Source organism: Emydura macquarii, unplaced genomic scaffold (assembly GCF_026122565.2).
Source record: "Emydura macquarii macquarii isolate MOO-44397 ecotype Brisbane River unplaced genomic scaffold, CSIRO-AGI_Emac_v2 contig_450, whole genome shotgun sequence".
NCBI classification, from domain to species: domain Eukaryota; kingdom Metazoa; phylum Chordata; order Testudines; family Chelidae; genus Emydura; species Emydura macquarii.
Genome location: NW_027130587.1, coordinates 14,337,702 through 14,363,413, shown reverse-complemented (window position 1 = coordinate 14,363,413; position 25,712 = coordinate 14,337,702). Strand labels below are relative to the sequence as shown.

At 41.6% G+C, this 25,712-nt stretch overlaps 2 protein-coding genes across 10 annotated transcripts in view; both read right to left on the bottom strand.

The window, feature by feature from the left end:
* The window catches only part of SYNRG (synergin gamma), a 69,455-nt gene extending 61,103 nt beyond the window's left edge, over positions 1 to 8,352 (bottom strand). For 3 of the 8 annotated variants that reach the window (XR_010918002.1, XM_067538093.1, XM_067538091.1), the window contains exons 1-3: positions 8,193 to 8,352; positions 2,462 to 2,502; positions 976 to 1,094 (exon numbers count right to left, since the gene is read on the bottom strand). Coding sequence is in view for 7 of the 8 variants with exons in the window: in XM_067538093.1 (XP_067394194.1) it covers positions 976 to 1,094; positions 2,462 to 2,502; positions 8,193 to 8,293 (261 nt within the window). In the remaining variant the exon portion in view is untranslated. The remainder of the gene's footprint in view (positions 1 to 975; positions 1,095 to 2,461; positions 2,503 to 8,192) is intronic. The other 5 variants (XM_067538089.1, XM_067538090.1, XM_067538096.1 and 2 more) reach the window with 4 other exon arrangements.
* Positions 8,353 to 11,788: 3,436 nt separating this feature from the next.
* DDX52 (DExD-box helicase 52) lies at positions 11,789 to 24,889 on the bottom strand. Of its 2 annotated transcripts, none has more exons than XM_067538087.1 (15): positions 24,700 to 24,889; positions 23,981 to 24,245; positions 22,536 to 22,675; positions 21,617 to 21,802; positions 21,063 to 21,206; positions 19,535 to 19,646; positions 18,736 to 18,808; positions 18,406 to 18,609; positions 17,961 to 18,051; positions 17,304 to 17,426; positions 16,884 to 17,034; positions 16,361 to 16,436; positions 15,338 to 15,409; positions 13,973 to 14,065; positions 11,789 to 12,846 (listed from the first exon to the last, which is right to left on the bottom strand). In XM_067538087.1, exons 1-15 carry the CDS (start codon positions 24,784 to 24,786, stop codon positions 12,762 to 12,764), a joined length of 1,902 nt encoding a protein of 633 aa, XP_067394188.1. In that variant the 5' UTR covers positions 24,787 to 24,889; the 3' UTR covers positions 11,789 to 12,761. The 2 variants fall into 2 exon arrangements, with proteins under 2 accessions (XP_067394188.1, XP_067394189.1); XM_067538088.1 differs by having other exon boundaries at positions 24,793 to 24,826.
* Between the last annotated feature and the right edge of the window lie 823 nt (positions 24,890 to 25,712).

Here is a 25,712-nt window from a genome sequence, read left to right as displayed (position 1 = left end):
TTCTCAGCAATGAGCTATATAAAATGAATTTGTTTTTCCTACAATGTGGGAAGAACCTTGAGAAGATTATAAAGAGTTATGTAGGAGTAAAGTTACTTCAAGCGTGCAAAAAGGAGAGAAATTCAGGACAAAAACTGCAGGAGGAGGAACAATTTGGAAAACCAATTTGATCAAAAGGGAGGAAATTTACAGTATTAAAATTTTTTCCAAAATGTTAGCTGCTCCCTGGGGCCTTTAGGCCTTGTTTAACAAATTTGTGAACCATCATGTATGCTTACAATATTCTATAGGTAACTAACATATATAAATGACAAAAAAGGGACAAAGCAGAAATCACAATATGAGTGAACACAGTAAATATAATGAACACAGGCCAATGTATGTTCCCCATAAAGAGTTTATTTCAAATACTGGACAATAAACAGTCATAGAATAATATAAAACGGAAGGGTGAAACAAGGTGAAAAGACAAAAAAGGAATGCGCTGTTGGAATAGTAGATGATAGAAGCTATTTAACACTAAACACTGAACCATACAAGTTATTTTAAACACTGCCAATGTTCCCTCCCACCCATACCCTGGCTCATTATTGCTCCCAGCTACGACAGTGAATAATGCATGCTGAGTTCTCACTGCCTCATCCACTCCGTATGCTACTTATCCAGATCACAAGGAAACTTACGGAATCCCACAAGTGTCATGAAAATTATAAAATACTTTCAGAGAGAAGATTGTGAAGCCAAAACGATGCAATGCAATAAAGACACCTGCCTATGGGCTACTGCCTCTTAATTCTCAGGTCTCCTTCTCCCCTAACTTCCCATCCCAGGAATGGCAGATCCCTTTACACTTCTGACTTCAGAGGCAGGTCACAGGACCTTTTTCAGGGCTTAGCCATCAACAGTCTTACTGATACATACATTCAAGCATCTATATCATTTCACATCTACTGAAAACAAATGTTACTCACATACCTGCATAGTCATTGGTCCAGGAGACATCTGAGAGCCGTAATTCATTCCCATCATGCCTGGCATATTAGATTGCATGACTGATACCATTGGAAACCCTTGCTGTTGAATAGGAATCATACCTACACCAGAACATTAAACATTGATTAAATTCCCATTTGTTTTAAAGTTCATCTTTCAAACTAAATGGATGGAAGGAAGGAGTGATTGACAGTGCTGCTTAAGCTAAAACAAGGACTCTTTACGCAAAGGGTGAATTGGTGCATAGAATGTACTACAACACAGGCAGCAACAGAAGCATCTTAAGGTGGTATGAGGCATTTTGGGGAACGCAGCATTGTAGGACATCTCCATAAGTTAAGCAGAGGGACCGCCTTCAGTCCCAAATGTTCTTTGACAGATGCTTGGAATTTTCTTCCCTTCTTGGATTTTAAAACTGTAGTTTCCAAAAATAACTGATTTGTGCTGGTAGCCCATTCCAAATTTCTCTTGAAAGGGTTATTTCTTACAACATACTTCACATGACTGTCCTCAAAGGCATTATTGATACATCTTGTCCACAGCTACACTTTTATATATTTAGCTGGCTGGACAACTTGTGTTCCTTGAAGGGGAATTTAGCCCACATAAGAGGTTTAACCAGTTGAAACATCTTTCAATAAAAGCTTGACTTAAATAAGATTGGATAAATCAGCCAGAAATGTATTAATTCACTGAGTAAAACTAAAAAAGATTAAACCACAGAGATGTAATAATTTTAGAATCTCAGCAGACACAGACTGATTACAAACATATTAATTATCAGTGCTCCAGTGAAATAAGTATAACCGCGGATAATTTAACACTGAGAAAGGATGTATTTGGCTCAGGAATTATCAATGAAGCTTCAGCAGCATATTTCTGAGCCAATCAGTGCTTAATGAACCCTCATATTTTCCATTATTTAAACAAGTAACATCGACTCAGGAATGAGAATAAAAATTATTTAAGGTGAAGGTTCCTTGTGTTTTAATAATACTTTGCACTTATGTCATGCCTCTAGTTCTAGGTTCTCAGTGTTTTCCAAGTATTTACCAGGCCTCACAACAACCACAAGATATAGGCATACAGACCGGGTAGATTGAAATACATAGAGGTTAAATGCCTTACCGCAAATCATACTGTAATTCAGTGACAGAGTCAGGAACAGAACTCAGAAGTTCAGACTCCCAGGTCCCCTATTCTAACCTAGAGAGCACACTGCCTTCCCAATAAGAGCCAATATTAGTTAAATTGAAAATTTTGCAAATAAAGATTAAGATTCAAATTAATGTTACTGAGTAGGAGGCAGGAAGTAAAAAACATAGCTGACAGGCAAGCTTAATATTCCCAATTCTAAGCTTCAGGAGAGAATGCAAAGTTACTGTACATCTGACTTAGGATGCTTAACATTAACTTCTACACAAAGAAAGGGCAACTAAAATATTCAGAATCTGAAATTTATACTTACCTTGATGCGCGCCAATACCACCTGCTACAGGAAACATGAAACTGAAAATAAAATAAAAAAGCATGAGTTTATGACCAGATATCTAAATAATTACTCAAGGACTGAACTACTGAGAATGCGAAAGTTATTGTCTGCCTCTGCAGTCCTAGATCCCAAACTGTCTCACTTGCTTGGTCCAAAAAGTTTGCCCAAGCTATAAGCCAGGGAATTAACCATAGAAACTTTCCCTTTTCCATTAGAAAAAGACGATTATCTGCAAGGATCCACCTGAACTAGTGCTGAAGAGAGGTTCACTGGAAGTATCAATGGGATAATAAAACCATCTTCAGCATTATTAATATACAGAGTGAGGAGAAGAAGAACCACATCTCATTTTCTGTAAAGGTACTGGAAATGGTTTTGACCCATCTATACTGCCAATGGAATTGTTTTCAACATCAGCTAAGGTTGGGTCAGCAGTGGGTCAATTTCCTAATACAGGCAAGGCCTTTAAGAGCTGCAGAATGAATAAGCATCCCCTGCTGGATAAGTCTGATTCAGCAGGATTACTAACTGCATCTGAACATACTTATCCCAGCTCTTTAATAAGTTTTTCCACAGAGAAATAAACTATCCAAGAAAGAACTTTTTTCCTATTGACCATGAAGAATTAGAAGACATTGCAGTGTCCATTTCCTACTCTGTGTTTTAACTTTCCATTGCTCCCATTTAAAGGAAAATGATTACAGTGAACGGGAAAGAAACACACTTGAGCAAATATTAAAGACCAAGAGCATCAGGATAAAAATCAGGGTTAAAATTTCAGTTAAAATTATTATAGCAATATTTGTCCACACTTTGAAGCAAAAACATCAGCTTTGCTGGATAGAAAAAAGGAGGCCTAGTTTAGCAATACTGTTTGCAAGTCACTCTCAGAGACACACATCAGCAATAATTTACCAACCAGGAACTTTCTTCAATGTCCCTCCAACCTCTTACATCAAAACGCTATGCAGAGAGAGAAGCTGACATTCAACATCTCTCAGCCCAAGATGGGTTAGTCAGGAGGTCATGTGACAGACTAAAGAAACAAAGTGAGGAGGGAATGACATAGCAAAGATCTGCTCATAATGCTTAAAAACCAACACTGAATTCAGAAATCTACTGTGTTTTGTAAATGTAAAAGAGCCAGATACCTTATTGTGCCTGTATGCTTTTACTATGCAGCATCCATATGTAATGTAGAGTCCAATCATAATAAGCTACAGTTTAGAACACACAATATGTTTAACCCAAGACAATCTGTACTACTCTTCATTTCTGGGCTCTAGTCCATGACTGGGGCTCTTAAGTACTATAATAATACAAATAATTATTAATATAACTTCAAATTTGAACTCGAGATACTCTTAAGTTCCTCAACTTTTCATTCTGCCTTAACCATTAGGCCACACATTAATTCTTCCAGTCATAAAACTGTAACATACACATGCACCCTTCTAGGGCCAGGAGTTACACTAATTTATTCTTCCCACCACCACAATTTTGGGGTTCTCTATTAATAGAAATGTCTCCTACAACCACTCTGAAGAGTGATCTGCACAGGCATGTTTTGCCAAATCTAGTAGCAGGCACTGAGGCTGGACTGCTCGAGCAGAATCCAACCCAGGTCAGTTTACACCAAAAGCTGTTATCAATTGATGAAAGTTCAGTCTTCTATGTGAAACAAGCCTGGTTGCCTCAGTCCAATTCTGGGAGGAGAGGTACTGACATCATAAAATACACAGCTGCTGCTATTCACTGGCAATCTTGTATCAAGTCACAGCACAGGGGCCAACAACTGAACCCTCTTGCTCCTAGCTGTGGTTCCCTATAGGAGAAGGCTGCAGCACATTGACAGGACAACGTAATTGCAGCTTGGGTTTTGCTTCAACTGTGGACAAAGATCTTTAGTTTCCACAGCTGTCAAGATGGCACTTTTTGCCAGCAATATACTCTCATAACATTTACAAACAAGTTCAGAAATATGCAGTTTCTGACCTACACCTATCAACTTTTCCTCATGCATAAATTATTCACTCCAGGTCCAATTTGCAGATCAATATGAGAAGTTTATTAATAATTAGTGTAATTAATGCTATTAGAACCATACATTTTAAGGTAGCACTTGTATCAAAGAGAGTATCCTCAACTATTTTAAAGTATCACCTTTTCCTACCTTCTGAGGATTCTGGTGGTAGAAATACAGTTCTGTTCTAGTCTAACCAAAGTGCATGCAAACTGTACAAGCACAGTAAGGTACCAGCACATGTTGTAAGCAAATAAAGGCCAGATCATTAAATATTTATCCCTTTCTAGAGTAAAGTAGTGACTTATTTATAAGCATCTGTAAAACCCATAGCTAATTAGAGGCTAACTGTACGAACTAAATAAAAATGCAAAAAAAAGTTTCTCTGATACAAAATTCTGAGGCTATGTCTTCACTGACGATGGCAAACTCGCCGCCGTCAGATCGATTTCTCTGGATCGACTGAGCGGTCAGTGAAGACCCGCTCAGTCGATCCAGAAATTGATGTATTAAGACCACCTTCTCAAGTGGCGTAGCGCTGTGTCAACGGGAACATGGTTCCTGTCGGCGCAGTGCAGTGAAGACGGCGCGCAGAAGAGAAGCAGAGAAGTCGACGGGAGTTATGCAAGTTTTTTGCGTAGCTTGCGTAACTCTGGTTGTCTGCCGCCGAATCTCGGAGGTAAGTGTAGACAGGGCCTGAGTGTGTGTAGGACTCACGGTTGACATTGTTCAATCAAAGATATAGTTACACATTTGGCTACTCTTTAGCAATAAGAGAAAATGTAAAATCAAGAATTCTGGTATGAAAGAGCTATGCATATAAATGGAAATGTTAAATAGCTGTTCAAAGATACACACACAAACAGAAGAGAAAATGTGTATACACACCAAGTTAAAAAAACAAAAACTAGACAATGCATTACTAGGGAGTCACAAGAAGAAGTTATTTGATACATGCTTTTTTAAAAATCAGTTACCATTTACGAATATGAGCAATGTCTAAAGCAACTTTAGTTCATTTACTCTTTAATAAAATATTTTACTCTATAAAAAATTATATTTACAAGAGAATTACTTATTGAACAAACAGGCATCCTATATTAACATGAAAAAAGTGAAAAATGGAACTGACTCATTTCCAGAAGTTGTGTGCTAAAATTATTAGTCTGCACTGTTTATTACATTGTGTTGGGATTAAAGGGGAGATATAGCTAGCTGAAAATCAATTCTAAATGCAACGAACATGATCTATACTTTGTAATAGCCCATGGTTCCATTCCATCTATCAGGCATGCCCTTTCAGAATAACTTCATGTTCAACATTATTCTACACAATGGAATAAAATGTATTGGTAAATATTTCAACAGCACTCAGTGTAATATCTGAACACCTATATTTATACAAACAGCAATACTTTAGATGACATGGCACTAAAATGCAACATATTAAAAAATATACAGATATTCAACACACTTATTTCACTATGCATTGTATATGATATAACAAGGCACAGAAGTGTGGTTAAAAAGCATTATCATGTAAAAAAAGAAAAAGTGAAGAGCTCTGTGACAGTTGAAGAGTAATAATATCCTACAGAAGCTCCTCGGAAAATCTTTGACAATAATCTCAATGCTATTGGGAGCATCACTTAATATTATTGTATCATTCAATAGCAAATTTCTTATAATAGATACTTGAGTTTCAGGTAGGAGGCTCCAGCAATCAGCTTCACTTAAACAGCCAGATAAGGGGGAAAAAAAAAAAAAAAAAAAAAACCCTCATTTTCTTTTGTATTCAGATTTTACATTGAAGAATCCACGTGATAGCTTCTAGAACAACAACAAGGTACAGGATGACTCTTTCCCAAACTCAAACTCCTAGACTGTGCCTACACTTGGAGTTTTTGTACCCATAATTCCCAAAGAGTGCAGAGCCTGTGGAAGCAATAGTATTGACAAGGGGAAGGTGTTTTTCATACCATACCAGAAGCACCAAGATCCTCAAAGTGAAACTAACCATAAATCCTAGTGAAACTGACTTCATCAATTTCCATCCCCTAAGCTCAGAGAACTGAATAAAGCTAACAAAAAGCATAGTGACAAGTAAATTGGAATTTTGGAATCCTTTCATTTTTTACAATCTAGGGTCTTACTAGAAAGGTAGGTGTCTACAAAAGGAAGGATGGATTTTTAAGCAGCAGCTTGGAATAATTATATTTTAGATTTTTATATATTGTTGCACTTCTCATCCTGCAGGATTCTGAAGTGCCTTACAAATTTATATACCCAGGAGCTCTACAGAAATGCGGAAACTTTTAACGTGAAGGGTGGCAACCAGGCAGACAGCTGGAGGAAAGCACCCTATACGTATAGGTGTGTGATTTTGGTGAAGGCCCCCAGGGCAAACACCTGCTTTTATGAGAAATGCCATGGGATCCTTGACGCCAACATAAAGCAGACAGGATTTTACTTAAATGTCCAGGAATACCTGATGAATACAACTTCACTTATCAAAGGCGTACTGACTCTACTCCTACAGCTCTGTCCAGCCATAGAAAACTGCTATGACCTTAGGCCCTATAAATGCTTCAGTTAAAAAGAAATCTCTAATCAATTCCCAGTTCCAAAGGCGAGAGGAGAAATACAAAGATTAGCCTCCTATCCCACCCAAAACATAACACAAAGGCTGTAATATTTCTCATTTTCCAGTTTCTCCCTCCTACCACCTCCGTCACTCTGTAAACCTCACATACTGCTGACAGCAGGAAGCCTCCTCCACAGCAACGGGGGGCAAGGGGAGAGAAGTATCCACACAAACAGGTCACAGCAGCAGAGTCCCCCACCCCCTCAAACACACACAAACGATCCCAGTCCTGCTGTAAACAACATTTACTACCCCCATAACCAAAAGCATGGAGGTACAGTTAGATAAAGAAAAATCAAAGCCAACCAACAAGCCAACCCCCCCACTGTCCCAATCACCCCCCACCCCATCACCTGCCCCCCCCACTGTCCCAATCACCCCCCACCCCATCACCTACCCCCCGCTGTCCCAATCACCCCCCACCCCATCACCTGCCCCCCCCACTGTCCCAATCACCCCCCACCCCATCACCTACCCTCCCCACTGTCCCAATCACTCCCCACTGTCCCAATCACCCCCCACCCCATCACCTACCCTCCCCACTGTCCCAATCACCCCCCCAGCCCCGACCTCTGCCCTGCCCCACCCCAGATACGCCCCCAACCCCTAGCCCCAACCCTGACCCCCCACTGCTTCAATCATCCCCCATCCCCAAGCCTGACCTCTGTCCTGCCTCAGCCACCCCCCAGCGCCCCAGCCCCGACCCCCCATTACCTCAGCCACCCCCCAGTCCCAGCCCGGACCCCCCATTGCCTCAGCCACCCCCCACTCCCAGCCCCGACCCCCCATTGCCTCAGCCACCCCCCACTCCCAGCCCCGACCCCCCATTGCCTCAGCCCCAGCCCCTCACTGTCCCAGCTACCCTTCCCCCAGCGCCCGCCCCCATCCACCAACCCTCAGCGCCCCCAAGCCCTATCGACCCTGACCCACCCCTCATCCCTGCCATAGGCCGCGCCGCCCAGCTGGGCCCGAGCCCCCCGGGGACTCCCCGGACCCCTTCTCCCGCCGGAGCCCCAGCGCCCGGGAACCTCTCCACCTACCGGGCGGCCCCAGCGCTGCCGGCTCCGGGCGGCCCCGCTCCCCCTCCCGCGGCCCCAGCGGCGCCGCCGCCGCCAGCTCCCGGACCCGGCCGCAGCGCCATCTTCCCGCTCGGGCTCGGCCGGCCCCCGCCCCGCAGCGCCAGCCGCTGTCAGCCGAGCCGAGCCGCGCCGCTCCGCCGCGACTTCCGGGGCAGAGCGGCCTGGCCGGGCCTGGCCTCGCCTCCTGGCTCCGCTCCGCCCCTTGCCCCGGCCCGGCCCCGCGATGCCGGTAGGGACTAGGCTGCCGCGGTGCGGTGAGAGGGAGACCCTCTAGGCACCCCCCAGAAGAACCCACACTGCCCTGAGCGTGGGGCATGGGAGACCCTATAGATACCCCCCAGAAGAGCCCACACTGCCCTGAGCGTGGGGCATGGGAGACCCTATAGATACCCTACAGAGACCCTCCAGAAACACCCACACTACCCTGGGCGTGGGGCACAGGAGACCCTATAGATACCCTCCAGAAGAACCCACACTGCCCTGGGCTTGGGGCATAGGAGACCCTATAGATACCCTACAGAGACCCTCCAGAAACCCCCACACTGCCCTGGGTGTGGGGCATAGGAGACCCTATAGGTACCCTACACAGATCCCATAGGGACTACACTGTCCTAAGGGCAACAGGAATGTGTGTGACCCTAGAGAAACATACAATTACACCACCTGGTGGGGGCGGTGAACAGGTGTGAGAGAGAGAGAGAGTGGCCCTAGAATAACTATCGCTAGACCCCAGAGGGATTACAAAGCTTCTTCTCTTTGCCCCTCTGTAAGGCTCAGCAGCTCTTGTTCTTTGTCTCCAAGCATTCATCCAGCGGAGGGCAACAAAAACGATTAGAGCTCTGGAGTACATGGCTCATGAGGAGAGGCTGAGGGAAGTCGGCTTGTTTAGTCTGCAGAAGAGAAGAATGAGGGGGGATTTGATAGCGGCCTTCAACTAGCTGAAGGGGGGTTCCACGGAGGATGGAGCTAGGCAGTTCTCAGTGGTAGCAAACTACAGAACTAGGAGCAATGGTCTCAAGTGGCAGTGCGGGCGGTCTAGGCTGACTATTAAGAAAATCTTTTTCACTGGGAGGATGGTGAAGCACTGGAATGGGTTACCTAGGGAGGTGGTGGAATCTCCATCCTTTGAGGTTTTTAAAGTGTGGCTTGACAAAGCCATGGCTGGGATGATTTAGCTGAAGTTAGTCCAGCTTTGAGCAGGGGGTTGGACTAGATGACCTCCTGAGGTCCCTTCCAACCCTAATCTTCTATGTTAAGTGCATCTTCCAAGCAGACACCATCCTTCATGTCCTCCTTCGGCAACTCAAACCACCTCTTTCTAGAGAACTTTCTTGTGGTCTTTGTCCCCAGACAGCTAGCTCTTGTGCTCTCTGGCCAATGTATCCCACATCTGTCATTTCTCATAACCCAGCCATCTCAGTTGAGATACTCCCTCAACTTTCTGTGATGGGGGCTACCTGCATCATGGCTCATATTTTTCATTGCATAGCCTATCAGATTTTGTCTTACTTCAGGGTCCACTTGAGTATTCTCATTTTGGCAGTGTAAAGTAGTTCTCGCTTCCTCATTGACTAGCATTCGGATCTGTATGTCATGGTTGGCCTAATCTTGATCTTATACACTTTGTTTTTTAGTTCACTTGGCATATTCATATCACAGAGAATTCCCATCAATTCCCTCTGTGGACTAACTGTATACCAGCTAGTTTCACTAGCTTCTCCTTGTCCCGCTTAACGAAGCCTCACACATATTGTCTTTTGTTGGCTGATTTGTAAGCCATTTTCTCTAGTGCAGCCCTCCATAGATTGAAGTCCCTTTAAAGTTCGTATTTATCTTCACCGCACAACATAATGTCTTTGTCGAAAAGCATGCTAATCTCCTCTGTCAAAGTGTCCATTACAATCACAAATAGGAACAGGTACAACACTGATCCTTGATGTAGATCTACCTCACTAAAGCCACAGCGGTTCCTCAATCCTATTGTGCTACCCTGTCAATGATAGTCAGACTGTATGTCTAGGGCAGATTGTCTGACTACAGGCACCACCGTAACAATTCTCTAGGAACTGTGTCACAACCCTTCTCTAAATCCAAAAATATTTGAGCTACAAATACTGCATCCATTGTTGACCTTGCTGGCATAAACCCAAATTGGTTTTTGCTTAATTGGTCCTCCAGTTCCTCCCAAAGTCTTTGCTCAGTCTTTCCAGCCATTTCATTATGAGACTTAGCATGATGAATCAATGATTACTACTGCTTGCTCATCTCCTTTATGCTCAATAGGGACCCAGGTGCTCTTGCTTCATTCATTGGGCATTTTTCTAATATGGAAAATTAAGCTGAAAAATGATCTCCACTCCCACCTAGCCAACTGGTTTAAAGGCCTCAACTGGTATACCATCTGATCCCACTGCCTTCCCGTTTCATCATCTTTAGCACTGTCTGAGTCCCCATGGTGGTGATATGCACAAGCAACAACCTTACTTATTTCCCCTCCCAGCATCTCCCCGTATTGCCATTGTCCTCTCCCAGTACCAGAAAGAGCAGCAGTCATTGTACAAGTACACTATACAAATGTTTGCTAAAGTAGTTGATTTAGTAAAAGTTCAAATCAATTTGCTACTTCATCTCATTTTCAGCAGGCAGCAGGAGTATTACTGTGCCTTTACACTTTAGTTATGTCTGGCTAAAAATACAGAAGTATTTAAACTTAAAAGCACACTATGATTAGGTGAAATGTGAGCTGCTAGCTAATCATGCAACTGTGCAGCAGTAGCTCATATCTCTTTATGAGATCAGCAAGAAGCCTGCTCAGACATATTAGGACGCATGGAAATTCCAGACTGTTCCTATTTGCCATCTGCCAAGTATAAAGACCATAAAAAAAATTATGGCATAATCTAGCACTGCTTAACATAATAATACAGAGTATGGGATACAGCTGCTTAAATTGCTCAGAGGTCTAGTGCTGGTTATGCTTCCTAGAGACTTTCAGAAACTACATATTCATATCTGACTCAGGCCTCCTTCCTGCTAGGGTAGCTAAACTGAGTTTCACGCAGTTCACTTTTGAGATTGTGCAAATAAATCCTTAAAAAAATAAAATGCTGCCTGCAATATGTAGACATTAATGATCCCATGACACTAGACTAGGAATTTGACCCAGCACCATAAGCTAATCGTTTTCCTCCGCTACTCGACAGCAATTGGTGCGTTGACGCAGTTACAATTTAGTAATGCTATTATGGGGAAGTGGTGGTAACCCTTCTATTTAAGATTGCTAAATACTTCCCATTGTAATTTTTCCACCAACTGGCATCTGTTGGTATTTATGGCTTTTACTAGAGACTTGAAATTATTGTACTGGGGAAATCTTTTAGATGATAGGTGTGCACGCACACACGCACGCCTATGAATTCAGCCTGATTACATTTCAGAACAAGACACCTATTTCTACATAAGACCTATTGAATGTATTGTTTTACAGACAACATATAATACATGTCCAAAAAGTAATGCGATTTAAGTATAACTTGGAAATAAACAGGAATCTGAAATGATCATTGATCAGTTTTATTTTGTCTTTCCTTACAAAACTTGTATCTTAGAAAATGGCTACAGACTTCAACAAAACAATCAGCCGTAGCCTACAGTAGGATAATTTATGCATGGCTGGGATCCATTTACAAAATGGATTAACGGTAACAAACGAGGAGGAGGAACTCCTAGTGAGAGTATAGTGCAGCTGAGCAATCCAGAGTGGAATAAAGTGTGGAATGTGTTCCTTTTCTTACGTAAGATGTCAAAAGAACAGTGTCTGCATACTTGTTCTGCAAAGGATACATGAACTGCCTGAAGAATCTGTCTTAGAACTCTCCTCTTGAAAATCCTGTTTATTCTATTTTGACGTTTAAGATTACCCCTACAAATAAAGCTGAGTGGTGTTTTTACAATTGTTTGATATGCTTCCCTGTCCCTTCCTACTGTTGCGAGTGATGCCACACATTGTTTATTTCAAATAGATTTCTAAGGCCACAAAAAAAGTAAATTTGGAAGGCAAGGTCTTCAAAAAGTCTATCCTGTTCATCAAATTAATAGAAGCAATGTGCTTAAAGAAATCTTCAACAGCTCTCCTTACCCCGCACAATAATACAGGCTCTGATCTTGCATATCTGATTCCCTTAGCCATAACTTCAGAAAATATTTGAAGGGTGGTTTTATACCTCAATATAGAATAAACAGTGTTCTCAAGAAACGATAATGAACTACTAACACTTGTAACCCAAGTAGATACTATTTCTGAGCCATTGCTCAGAAGCGTGGGGTAGTGCATTACAGGAGCAGATTCTTGCACGTCTGTCTATAAGAAGTTACTCTTATGGACTTCTTCCACCAGTGTTCCATTAAGGATTTTCATGTGTTAACATTAAATATATATATAAAAAAGAAAAAAGAGGAGAAACGTTGGCTGTGACAGTGATCACATTCTCCTTCCAAAATCAGTTTGTCAGGATCATTCATACAAAGCAGTCAACTTTCTGGAGCAGTCTGTAATGGAGAGACATTTTTTGCCTCCTTGGCTTTCTTTTCCTTAATATTTTTCTGGATAATTTTCCTAAGAGACAGAACAACAAATTAGAGATTAATTAAATTAGAGATTTATGCTTGAAAGCTGAACCACATATCTGAACCACACATTAGCCTCACATTACATCCGTCACTTTGCCTACCTATATCCCGGACTCTAACGTTCAGTGCACTTTACCATAAAACAAGCATTTAACAGCAACAATCTTCAGAGGTATTTATCTCTAATGCAGTACTGGGTCTTTATAACCAAAGATAGTCAACTGTGCCAGATCGTTGTGTACAAAGAAGGACTCAAATGAGACCAATAAATCAGTTTTCCCAGGGTCCTAAAATAGAGTACAAGTTTATACCTTCATTATAGAAAGGTTTTGTATTAACCCAGTGTACCATCCAGCAACCTTCTTTTGGCCTCTTCAGATGAGCAATACTTTCTCTAAATCTTATGTCACCTTGAGATAAGGGTGTTGTGTCACCCAATGTCTCTGCCAATTAAGGCCAAGCCCTAGGAAATCTGTTCTACTGGCCCCAAGAGAGACCTTCTAGGCCTTCTTGACTGTAGAGGTTAAGCCATCGTGAACTGTGACTATAGGTTTGTTATTTCTATGAACATTTCATACTTTAAAAAAAAACTTCCAGGAAGGTGATTGGATAGGCTCTGGTGATGACATTTTGACTGGGGAGCCGTACTTCAAGGTCACAGGTTAAAAATCAACCCAGCTTCATAATGAGCTGAACTGCTATCATCCAATAGTAGTTTGGTGGTATGTAAAATGAATTGGTGGCCTGAGTCTGGTTCCCAATGGACAGATGTTCACATTAAGAGTCACCACCATAAACTGGCACCCATATTAGCAGTCTCAGCAGAGGGGTCAAAGACTGAATTGGCTACAGAGATTGGACCAGAGGTGGTCCAATCTGATCAGGTATGAAGCACACTAGCAGGACAACACAAGGAAGCTTGCACTGCTAATGCAATTGCTGGACCTGTCTTGTGGATAGTGTTTATCATGAGCAGTTAATTGAGCTACCCCTGTATACAGTAAATTTGGTGATATAATTGTCTCTTTTTTTAAATCTGAAGCTCAATCTCTTCCTATAGGTAAATAAAAACAGAGATTCGCTCTCTACGCCTTTGGAAAGAAACCACTTACTTTTTTTTCTTGGCTTTTTCTAATAAGTACTGAGGAGTGGTACGAATGTGCTCCCTTTCCAAAGGCTTCTTAATCAGCTTCTTCTTTTGTTTACTGAAGATGTCATTTAGGAAAATAAGATTAAAGCGCTGTTAAAGGCAAGGTCAACATCTGAAAGAACCACACTTGATACTGAAAATACTTTCAGATCCTTCCCAAAAAAAACCAAAAACAAACAAAAAAAAAAACCCACCACCAACCACCAAAGCAATTTTGTACAGTTGGGTTACTTTATTCCAAGGATTTAACAATTCAGCCAGTTCTCTCTTTTGGAGTTTCCCCTTCTTTGTCTTTGCGCCAGATTGGTTGCCTCTCTATGGGCCCACCTTTATTTTAAATAGACTTTAAAAATATTATGCAGTGTTGGAACATGTGAATGATGGTATGTGTGTATATATATAACAGATTTCTAGCTTTGTGTTAAATGTGATCAGACCTACATATGAGAAAAGATAAACAAGTAGTGTTTTTTTTAAATAAAAAACTGAAAATTTCAACAAGCTTCCAGAAACAATCTTAGCAGTTGTGCAGTGTTAGAGACCAAGAGTCCTCAAGGATTTTACTCCCATTAGGGCTCTAATCATGCAATGAGCACCACCTGTGCAGAGCTCACTGCAGGACTGGGAATGCTAGGAGCAGATTCTCAGAAGCCTGAGGCTTCAAAGAGGATAATTGCTTTTATACAATTTAGGGAAAGTGCTTTCTTAAAAAAAAAACAACTCTGATAAAAGCTATTTTTATTCCTTAAAGTACAGCTCTAGATTTTCCCAATTATAAGCATGTAAAATAATCAGAAGGAAGAAAAACTAGAACCATATTCCTTACAGCAAAACATTCCTTTTTTTTGTTTCTAACTGTCCAATGTAATGTTTTCATTTCTAGTCTGAATCATCTCTACTGGATTTGTTAATCTCTTCAGTAGTTTGGATTTAAGTTTTGGGCATCTCTCTTGTCCTGCTTTTAACCACACAAGTAATTTATGTATGTTTACTAACGCGTTTTGCTCACATTTGTTCAGTGCACCTGGTGCTACAAACAAGACGCCAACATCAAACTTCAGCCCCCGCTCTATTTTAACTACTCTTTATAAAAATGTAGAATATTAATTCTGACAATACGTATGAAGAAAAGTTGAAAGCACCTACAGAGAGAGAGAGAGAGAGAGAGCGAGAGAGCGAGCGAGCGAGAGAGCGAGCGAGAGAGAGAGCGAGAGAGAGAGCGAGCGAGCACGAGCGCGCACACACTCAACATCTAACAGACTGCTTGCAAGTCTCTTAATCTCAAATGTCACACAAACCAGAAAGAGACCTAAAGCAACCTTCTTACCTTTGCAGTTTGTGGAAGTGTTTTATATAGTCTGGCACAGGACAGCCAGCCCGCTCGATAACATTGGCTACACTGGAAGAAAGGGAGGGAGAGGAATATCAAATAAAGTACTGAATTCCCGAGTAGATATATAGTTATTTAATGGAGAACAACTATTTCTAGGAAGCAGTTGCGTTATTTCTCATCTGTAGTGAAAAGGAGTGAGCCTGGGAAGCTTGAAACAGAAAGAGAAAATAGCAACAATCAAATAGTATGAATGAAAATAAATGGTCAAGTTCACTGGCTTATAAATGAACTGAAACTAAAATTCCATTAGTATAATATGGTAGGTAAATGACTGGAGTAATAAGAAGCTAAAAAAGGAAAGTTCTGCCAAAGATTTTTAATTTGCAGGCATGAATAGGCTGAGGAACGAGACTAGGACTGTAGTTTCAAAACTACTGCAGGATCCAGAAGCTTTTTGGAAGAGCTAGCAGCAGTTTTGTTTGACAGTGCAAGGAGAGAGATTAGGAGGACCAAAAAATAGCACCCACAGCCCTGCAGAAGACCAGGCCAATTGCATCGGCCTAACTCCTATTAAAAAGTCACAAGGTCACCAATTCCACCAACAAGCCCCGATACTTCACCGTATGCTTATAAACAGTGTTGTTAATATGTCAGTGCCTTGTATTGCCATTATTAGGTTTGAGTGCAGCAAGTGAAAGGACACTGAATTCTTTATCACCGGATTCACGAAATGCTTCAAGGTTAATCTTTGATGAATATCAGAAGCTTCCCACACTGAAGGGTAATGTGGTGACAGATCTTTGCAGTTCTGAAGTATGCAGAGCTAAGAACTGAAACCTCACCCGTAAGTAGCTTTATATAATTTAGGGTGGATTCAAAATTATGAAAAAGTGTTATGCTTAGATGAGGAATTTAATACCAAACACAACCATTTGGTAATTGTTTGTCCTGAGAAAGAGTCCAACAATGTAGGAGTGAAGTGTAAGGAGTATCACTATGTCACATTTCCCAATTTACCTTCGTAATAAAGGTTTATCATCTTCAGTAAAGAAAGTAACTGCTTTTCCTGTGTGTCCTGCTCTTCCAGTACGACCTGTCAAAGACCAATCATGCAGACAGACAAAGTTAAGAATTTTTACTTTAATACTTTCCAGCACCTTACTGAAGTAGTAATTCTTCCTCCCTAACTACCACCAAGTGCAATTTGCCAATATATTACTTAGTAGTTTTCACTTAGCCATGTTGTTCATAATGAGGAAGAGTAGTTGCCAGTATGAAGGATCTAAAAAACACTTTACAAACAAGAATTATGGATAATAAACCCTCTGGGAAGTAGATCAGAAATACAATTTTGCAGATGGGTGAACTGAGGCATAAAGTAGGTTAAATGATGTGGCAAAGTCAGTAGCAGAGTTGGGGTAATCCAGGAGTCTTGACGCCAAGATTTCTGCTCTAAACACCAGACGACACACCCCACTCAAAAGCTAACCGACAGCGAATGAGTGCAAACATCCTGCTTTGTCAAAGAACAACTACTCACCTATCCGGTGGATGTATTCCACGGCACTGGTTGGGAAGTCATAGTTAATGACCATATTCACGCCTTTGAAGTCAATCCCTCGTGCTAGCAAGGCTGTGCAGATAAGCACCCAAATCTTCCCAGCTCTGAAACTGTGTACTACGTTATCTCTCTGGTAAAACAAAAATTGTGAAAGTGATCTACTAATTAGCACCTGGAGAATGGAAGAGGGGTTGTGTATTGATATCTGCCAACATTATACTAAACAGTAAACCCAATTCCCACCCTTCCTCCAAACAAAAAAATCCCACCATAATGACATGCCTGCTTGTCACAGATAACTGCCGCAGAAGGATGGTCTAATTTTTACACTACAGCCTGTACAACCTGCTTTCTAAACAGCTTCTGTAAAAGAAGAAGACTACATCGACAAACTCCTACCTGCTGCTGTGTTTTGTCTGCATGGATGACATCCACGTTGATCCCTTCATAAATGAGCTCATGGAAGAGCTCTTTAGCCCTTTCAATGGACTGCACAAAAACAAGGACCGGAGGAGTGAAACCCTGCAAGAGAACAAGGCTGTGTAAAGCTCTCGAGGGTTTCTGCTTACAAGTCTTTTCCCCATTTCAATTAAACTTCAGTTCTGGGCTACCATGTTATCCTGGATGTTTTACATTCTGATGGTGATTTTTGATGACAAAACTCTCCTGAGGCCTGGACTAAGCAGACTCTGATTTAAGGAGTTACACCTGGCTTTGGGAGGAGGGCTAAATTTGATTCATAGAAAGCAACAAGCTATTTTTCAATCTAGAAGAACAAATTGAGCAGCTACACGACTAAAAAAAAACCAAACAAAAAAAAAACCAAAACAAAAAACCAAACACACATTTTCCAAGTAACATTTAGTTTATAATGAACTGTACAAATTCTCTGTTTTACCTGAATGTAGGTTAAAAACAGACCAAACTACAGAGAAGGCCTTCTGGTTTCATAGGCAGGGCACACTTGCCCTTTTTTTAGTGCAGCACATTTTATATCACAGCTGAGTTAGTAAGTTAATAAACAAGGAGGAAGGTGGTCAGTCACTTCATAACTACCTTTTTAACAAGGTCTCTCATTGCCAGTAGTTTTCCTGTCTCTGAGCCAACAAACAAGAGCTCCTGATCTACTGTCTCTGCTGCAGAGTTTCTGAAACCAAAATCAAATCACACAGAAATAAGTCACTGTTAGTGTCTTACAGATATAAGAAATTTACGATTGAAAAAGAAATACTGCAAGATGTGAAGTAATTTCTCCAGTATATCCTCCTCCTCAAGATAATGTTCACTATTCTCAGCAAATAAACATTCAACACAGAACAGCACCTTGAGATCTGATTCTTGAGATGGTTGAAACTGTGGCACTAGGTGTAGATATCTCAGCTGTTCAAGTAAATGGCGAAGAGATGCAAGTAGTTCTCTGCCCACATGGGGGCTGACAGCTGGCTGAATAAGACAGGAGATCCCGCAAGGAAGACCACCTAGTCAATACCTGCACACTTACCTTGCTCCAATAGACACCAAAATGACATTGTCCAGGTTGAGTTTGCACCATTGCTCTACGTCGTACGCAAAGGTTGCACTGAATAAGGCTCTTTTGACAATGTGGGACGTGCATGCCAGGAAGATGGAGGCTAACTGGTCTCTGAACCCTGACTTCCCATCTTCAAATAGTTTGTCTGACTCATCAACCACCAACCATTCAACTCTAGGAAAAACAAGATATTTTCTGTTCAATAGAAGCAGTTTATAAGAGAGAAATCCATGTTCAGAAATCCTGACAGGAAGAAAGTCACTAGCAAAAACAAAAATTAAAAAAAAAGCCTCTTCATACCTTGTCAAATCTATGACTGGAGGATCTTGTTTCAGCAAATAAATGAGTCTGTTTGGAGTAGTCACTAATATATCTACAGAAGAAGCAAACCAGTGTTAAAGAGAAGCAAAAGAGGGCAGAAAGCATGTTTAAATAGATAAGCAGCATGGTCTAATGATGGGAGCCCAGACCTGGGACCCTAGAGCTCTAATCCCTGCTCTGATACTAATTTGCTGAAAGCCTGAGGCAAGTCACTTCATCTCTCTGTGTTTCTGATTACCCCATCTGTAAAAATGGAGCTATTAATATTTATGTACTTACTTTAAATATAAAGGTGTTGTGAGGATTTATTAGCTTTTAGATAATTCTGGATGTTAAGTAGATAGTTCACAAAGTGCAGTGGTTAAGATTCCCATGGCAGAGCCTAATGATACTGCATGAATAAGTTACCACAAGACACTGAAGAGGTTGCCACTCTCTGCTTTCCATAACCAAACTCAGCTACATGCCTATATTCCAACAACTGAAATGACACAGCATAGTCAGTTATCAGAATGCTTGTTTTTGCCTCACCACCCACAAATTGCTTTTCCAGTATTCAAGCAGCATTTGTTTTGTACAGAAGAGGTAGCTTTCCTCTTCTTAATTTCTGGAGCTATTTCTCCTCCACCTCTTAACGTCTTGACTGCAAGGATATTGTATTCACAGAAGCAAGTGACTACAGGAATTACAGACCTGTTTAAAATCATACATCAATTAAAAATTGTGCTAAGTTTCAAAGGCTTCAGAGAATCCCCATATGATTATTAAAAATGATTACCAAATTTCTGAGAGGATTTGGGCCCAAACTTCTTGGTTGCTTCAGCTGCTTTATGGATCATATGTATTCTGAATCCAGTCCCCTCAGACAGCTTTACTAACTCTCGATGGGTCTGCAATATACAACAATACATACTGGGGTAGCTTGATGGGTCTGCAATATACAACAATACATACTGGGGTAGCTTTTGGAACAAAAAGACAAACTCTGTAGGTTTGTAAGACATACACTGCTTCAAAAACCACTCCGATTTCAGGTTGTGGGAAAAAAGTGTCAAAAATATTTCAGTGTAAACATCACAAAACTCGGGCTTCCCATATGAATTATTCACTTGTACAAAATTCTCCCCCCAAGGTCTGCTATGCCTCAGTTTGACTCTGATCGTCTGCTCTCGCTACATAGACAAGACTCCCATTGATGTACAATGGAACTCCACACACACACACACACACACACACACACACACACACACTCCCCCCCCCTCTCAAATGCAGAAAATAAGGTAGCACTAGCATCTCCTGCGCTCACATGCTGGATTAATGCGCATAAGTGTTATAAGCTTAAATGGAATTTTAAAATAAGATCCAGGAGTTGTGTGTCCAATCCCCTGCTCTAACTGTAGAAGAAAGTGAGACTCTGGGACATGAGGCCTGATATGAGGTTTGAACTAAAGGAGTAATCAAGCCCTGCTGATAGAAAGCAAAGTCAGGCTCTGTTACAAAACATGCCTGCTTGCAAGATCACACAATCTGGCAAGACCAGGGCTGGTACTGGGGGAAAAAAAAAAAATACTTAAATAAAAATAAACCAAAAAACCAAACATACCAAGTATGATATGAACACACTCCCCGAAGATAACAAGGAAAGGTTGACTCATCCTAAAGATAAGGTCAGGATGACAGTATGATGGATAGAGATGTTTTGATTGAACCACCATGTACAGGGTAAAGGGTGATAACTAACCACAGTAGAGGGGCAATACATAACTAGTTTGCATCAGTGTATAAAAGAGGGTCTCAGAAGGAGTGTTTTTGTCTGGCCAAAGGGGGAATGGAAAGTCCCACCATTCATTGATCTGAGTTCATTGCAACGAGCATACATGTCAGTCTACCTGTAACCACGGAGCTGGAGCATTAGGACCATGCTTCACGGACAACAAACCTGACCAAGTGCTTTCGCTACGGAACTGAGTTCTGTGGTCTTATTGGGCAGTTCCCGCTCTGCGCAGATAGCGGACATAGCGGACCTCGATGGGACAGCTCACAAAAGAACATACACACAACCAACAACTGACTTCACTAGCCATGTCTTTACATTTCATAGCATCCAAAGCATACTAGACACTTTACAGAAGACAGGACATTTCTTTAAACATTCTTTCATATAAACTTGAATTTTATCCAATAAAGTCTAAGAGTAGAAATGAAAAACAACATCACCAAGCTTCTGTTTTTCCTCAATCAGAATAATGGAATGTACTTACAAATACAGTACATAATTATTTTATGATGACTTAAAAAAACCCTACCTGACTAGCAAGTTCTCGGGTAGGTGATATGACCAGAGCTCTGAATCCTTTATTCATAGGTTGTTTCAGATGTGTCAAAATAGGAATGCTAAAAGCCAAAGTCTTTCCTGACCCAGTGGGAGCTGATGCCAGAAGTTCCCGGCCCTATTAGTATAAAACAGGAAAGAGCGTAACATTTACATTTAGTGGTTTTTTTTAATTAATGCAAAAAGCTGCAACACCACAAACACTGGGGTTATATGTTGGACCAAAAACAATAAATAAACCAGGAAATGCAGAAGTTAAAGGTTCTGACTCTTACCTCAATCATATTGCACCTACTGCAAGTTGAAGTTACATTTAAACTGCCTTACTAACAATAGGAAATACAGAACTTGAGGAAGCTAAATGACAGACGTTTCCACTGTAGTAGTCATACCATCACAAGATTTGAATATGAACTACAGTACTCTGTTTACTCTATTCTAAAATATCATTTTACGTCCCCAGTGGGAACTCTCAATTCGAGTTATACCATCTCATTGTATATCAAAGTGTAAGACAAGGAAACTTACATGAAGCATGACTGGAATGGCTTGCATCTGAATTGGTGTGGGGGCCTGGAAGCCAGCAGCTTGAATATTTTGCATTATTTTAGGCTGGATTTTATACTCTGCTTGAAGTTGCTCAAATGTGGCGATTGGTTCAGGGAGATCTGTTCCTTGAACATTAATCTTGTGTTTATTTCTGAAATGGTTTATCTATAAGGCAAAATATAAAAATTGCACAATGTCAGAGATGGATTTTTCCTACAGAAAATAAGAGCAGCCATTTTGTTCTCCAACAGTGTATTTTCAGAGAAATAGATGAAGCCTCACAGCACCTTTATGGAGATAGTATTTTACAGATATGAAAATGTGACTTGTTCACGTTCACAATAAGTCAGCGTCAGAACTAAAAGTAGAGCCCCAGTCTTTTGATTCCTATTTCTGTACTCTAACAATCAGACAAGGCTGCATCTTCAAAAAATGCTCTAAATAGATTTAAAACTTAATGCTTTTAAAAACCATTTCCTAGAAGAAAAATTACAGAATAGACATAACACTTACATCTCTATTGTCAGCATTTAAGTTTCGCCATTAACATCTGCAACACTACCAAAAAAAAGACCCTGATCCCGCAAAGACTTATTCATGCTTAAATTTACACATAAGAATAGTCCATTACTTACATGCATTAATTTAAGAACTTCACTAAGTCTTTGTATAAAATCATAGCTAAAGTTATTAATTTACCCTAGCTTAAATTCCTTTTTATGACACTAGTCAGTTACACACATTTGGATCCATTTTCCAGTTATTTTTTCATACTATACTGAGTTCATTGCAAGAGAAGACATAGCAAATGACTGCAACTTCCAGATAAAATGCTCACACAAGAGAACACAAACTATTTTTAGCTATTTTTAGTTACATTCAAATAAGCCAGCCTCACCTTTTGCTGTCTGAGTTGTTCCAGTTTCTCTGCAGTAGGTTTCTTTTCCCCCTTTTCTCTTGTACCTTTAATCTTTGCTTCCAAAGAGGACATCCACAATATCCCATCATTTTCCACATCAGAGCTGACTGAAACAGGTTCTTAAAAAAATCAATCAATCAATCAATCAACTCAAAGAGCCATCTAGTAAGAGGAACAGATGTTAGGAGCTTGATCTTGAACCCAGTGAAGTCAATGGTAAAGTTCCCATTGATTCCAGTGGACACAAGATCAGACACCGAACACTTTAGCTCTGCATTCTGGCAAGTTTATTTCGTTCCCTGAACTCAGCCAGCCAGAAAAAATCTCTCCAACCTCTTCTTCTGGCCAAGAACATAGCTGGTAAACCCACAGATTTTTAGCATTAAAAAAATTACGGACAAATTAAGGCCTTCATTTTCATCAGCATCTATTATTCATTTATTTATATTTATAACTATATATTTATATTCAGTTATTTACACTCCAAGAGTGCTAGGTACCTTAACGATATGTAAGATAACAAAGGTGCCTGCCTGACTGCCCGCCCAAAAAACCTTATAATCTAAAAAGAAAAAAGCAGCTGAAAGTTGTGGGAAAGTGATACAAGAAGAGCTGAACACTAGTGGAATAATGTATTCAATAAATAATGCTTTCACTCACATCATTTGACTACAGTAATTCCATGCCATATTTGTTAAATAAATGAACTGATCATTTGTTTACAATATTCAATCATGCAAGATACAGTATATCAGAAGAGCAGTGGTGGTGATAATATGCAATTTCATGACTTAGGCCTATGTAAGGCATCTTTATTCCAGCATTATACCTCCATCTTTATTCTGTTACAAATGCATCCACTGTAGAGGTTGTAGTGGTATATCAATAAAAATCATCCCCAACGCCAACATAGTTATACTGGAACAAAACTACTGTAGACCAGGCTTAGAGCTTCTTCAGCAGTTAATTAATTGGGATGGGAAGAATTCTGCAGCATCCTGGCACCTTTCTTTCTCTCTTTTTTTAAGAGCAGAGTCTGAACAGACAGTGATATCAGAGTTCAGTATTACTAAAATACAAAAATCACTGAGCAACTTGTTTTTAAATTCATCTTACTGAGAAACTTATCTCAGAAAGCAAGAAATTAAGAAAACTGCTGTTTTAAAAACAAACCTTGGGGAAATTACCTTTATGCAGTGGGTATTTAAAACAATGACAGGAATCAAGTACTAGTTTCCTACAGATTGTATTTCTTCACAAGAGTTTCATGACATTTTGTTACAACCCCATTTATTAGTATTCGAAATTTCTTGTGCTCAGTGATTTCTGCATTTATCAATACAAGTCAGATCTCAGATTTGTTACTAAAGTTATGAAAGCAACAAGAGCACATTCTCATGTACAGAAGAGAAGAATCTCACTACCTCGTGTCTTTCTCTTCCTTTTCTTCCCTTCAAAGTTCCCTATGTCTCGTTTTCTCTTCTTTGCAGTCCCCGCATTAAGCATCTCTTCAGAGTCATCGGTTTTTTCATCCACGTGCAGTTCACGTTGCTGTATTTTAGCTTCAGATTTCTTGGCTCCGTTTGTTCCGAGGCCCTTTTCAGAAATACTTGGAAGCTTTTTATCTTTGCTTCCAAAAAAGTCAAGACTCCCTGGAGAGTCCACTTCATGGTCTTTGCTTTTCACCACCTAAAATGTAAAAAAAAAAAAAAAGAACTCAGCTCCATTGGACAAACTGTCCCAGTATCACCGAATCCGCGGTTTGCACTGACTCGTCTATCAAACGCCAAAGCCAAGAGCCAGAACCAGGCACCCAGGAAGGGATCCCGGGGCCGGGGCCAGAATCTGGGCAGGGGAACCAGCAGGGTCCCGGGCAGGCATCGGGACCAGACAACGAGCAAGACCCGGACTGGTCACGGGTGGGGGGCGGGCATCCAGCTAACGACCAGGCCCCGGCGGTGGGGCCCCGACTCCGGGCCAGAACCAGGAACCGGAGCCGGACTCTGCCGAGGCGATCCGGGGCCCAGAACCAAGAGAACCAGCCCTGAGGCGGGCTGGCTCGCCGCGGGGACGGGGCTGGCATGTGCCGCGCCCGGCGTGGTGGGAACTGGCCCGGCTCGGCTCGGCTCGGCTCGGGCGGTACCTTGAAGCGCCGGGCGTCCTGCCTGAAGCGCTTCAGATCGAACCTGGCGCCAGCCCCCAGCTTCCGGAAGAGCCCGTAAGAATCCATCTTTACCCGGCGTGCACCGCGACAGCGACGCGCTTCCCAGAAGGCTCCGCTCCGCGCACGGGCCTAGAAACACAGTACTACCCGGCATGCCCTGCGGCTGAGGGCTGCCCGTTGCTCCTGCAACAGAGAGTCCGGAAGTAGAGACTCGTCATTTCCTGCAAGGTCAAGGTCAGAACAAGTCCCCGCCCTCCCCAGGGCACATGGCAACTCCCAGCCGCCCACACGTTTCTTTGCCTGGCTCCTCCCAGGGTCATGTGGTGATGTCATGGCAACTCGTTGCGGTGTGACGTGATGCTGTCACATGGTCACGGTGCAGCGGAGGAGCGTCATATGGTCACGGAGCAGCGTAGTGGCAACATGGCTTCCTGCCATGGTCGCCTTGCACTGTCCCCGCATGGCCCGTGGGCTCGCCCCGCACGATGATGCTGTCCGTCGGGTCTTTAGTTAGGGTTTGGACATTTGCTGAGCCAAGCAACAGCGTCGTTAGGGAAATAGCGGAGCTCTGGGCGCCTGCTGCTGCATTCGGTTAGCGGGCAGTCCGCAGCAATGGGAGGAGGCGCCACGCGCTTGGCTTGTTTAGCCCAGCCAAAAGACGGCTGAGGGGAGATATGATTGCTCTGTATAAATACATCAGAGGGATAAATAGCAGGGAGGGAGAGAGAAGAATTATTTAAGTTCAGCCCCATTGTGGACGCAAGAACTAATGGATATAAACTGGCCCCCTGGAAGTTTAGACTAATCAATCCAAGGGGAGTAGTGAGGGCAAAAAACCTAGCTGGCTTCAAAACTGAGCTTGATAAATGTCTGGAGAGGATGGTATGATGGGACAGCCTAATTTGGTAATAGACTTATCTTTGACTACTGGTGGTAGATATGCCAATGACCTGTGAAGGGATGTTAGATGGGGTGGGTTCTGAGTTATTACA

Excerpts from the sequence above, each read along its gene's own strand:
- DDX52 (XM_067538087.1), bottom strand. The coding sequence starts at position 24,786 with ATGGATTCTTACGGGCTCTTCCGGAAGCTGGGGGCTGGCGCCAGGTTC. Across the intron at positions 24,246-24,699 it reads AGGACGCCCGGCGCTTCAAG|GTGGTGAAAAGCAAAGACCA; the intron begins GTACCGCCCGAG and ends TTTACATTTTAG. Across the intron at positions 19,647-21,062 it reads CCCGAGAACTTGCTAGTCAG|ACCCATCGAGAGTTAGTAAA; the intron begins GTAGGGTTTTTT and ends TGTATATTGCAG.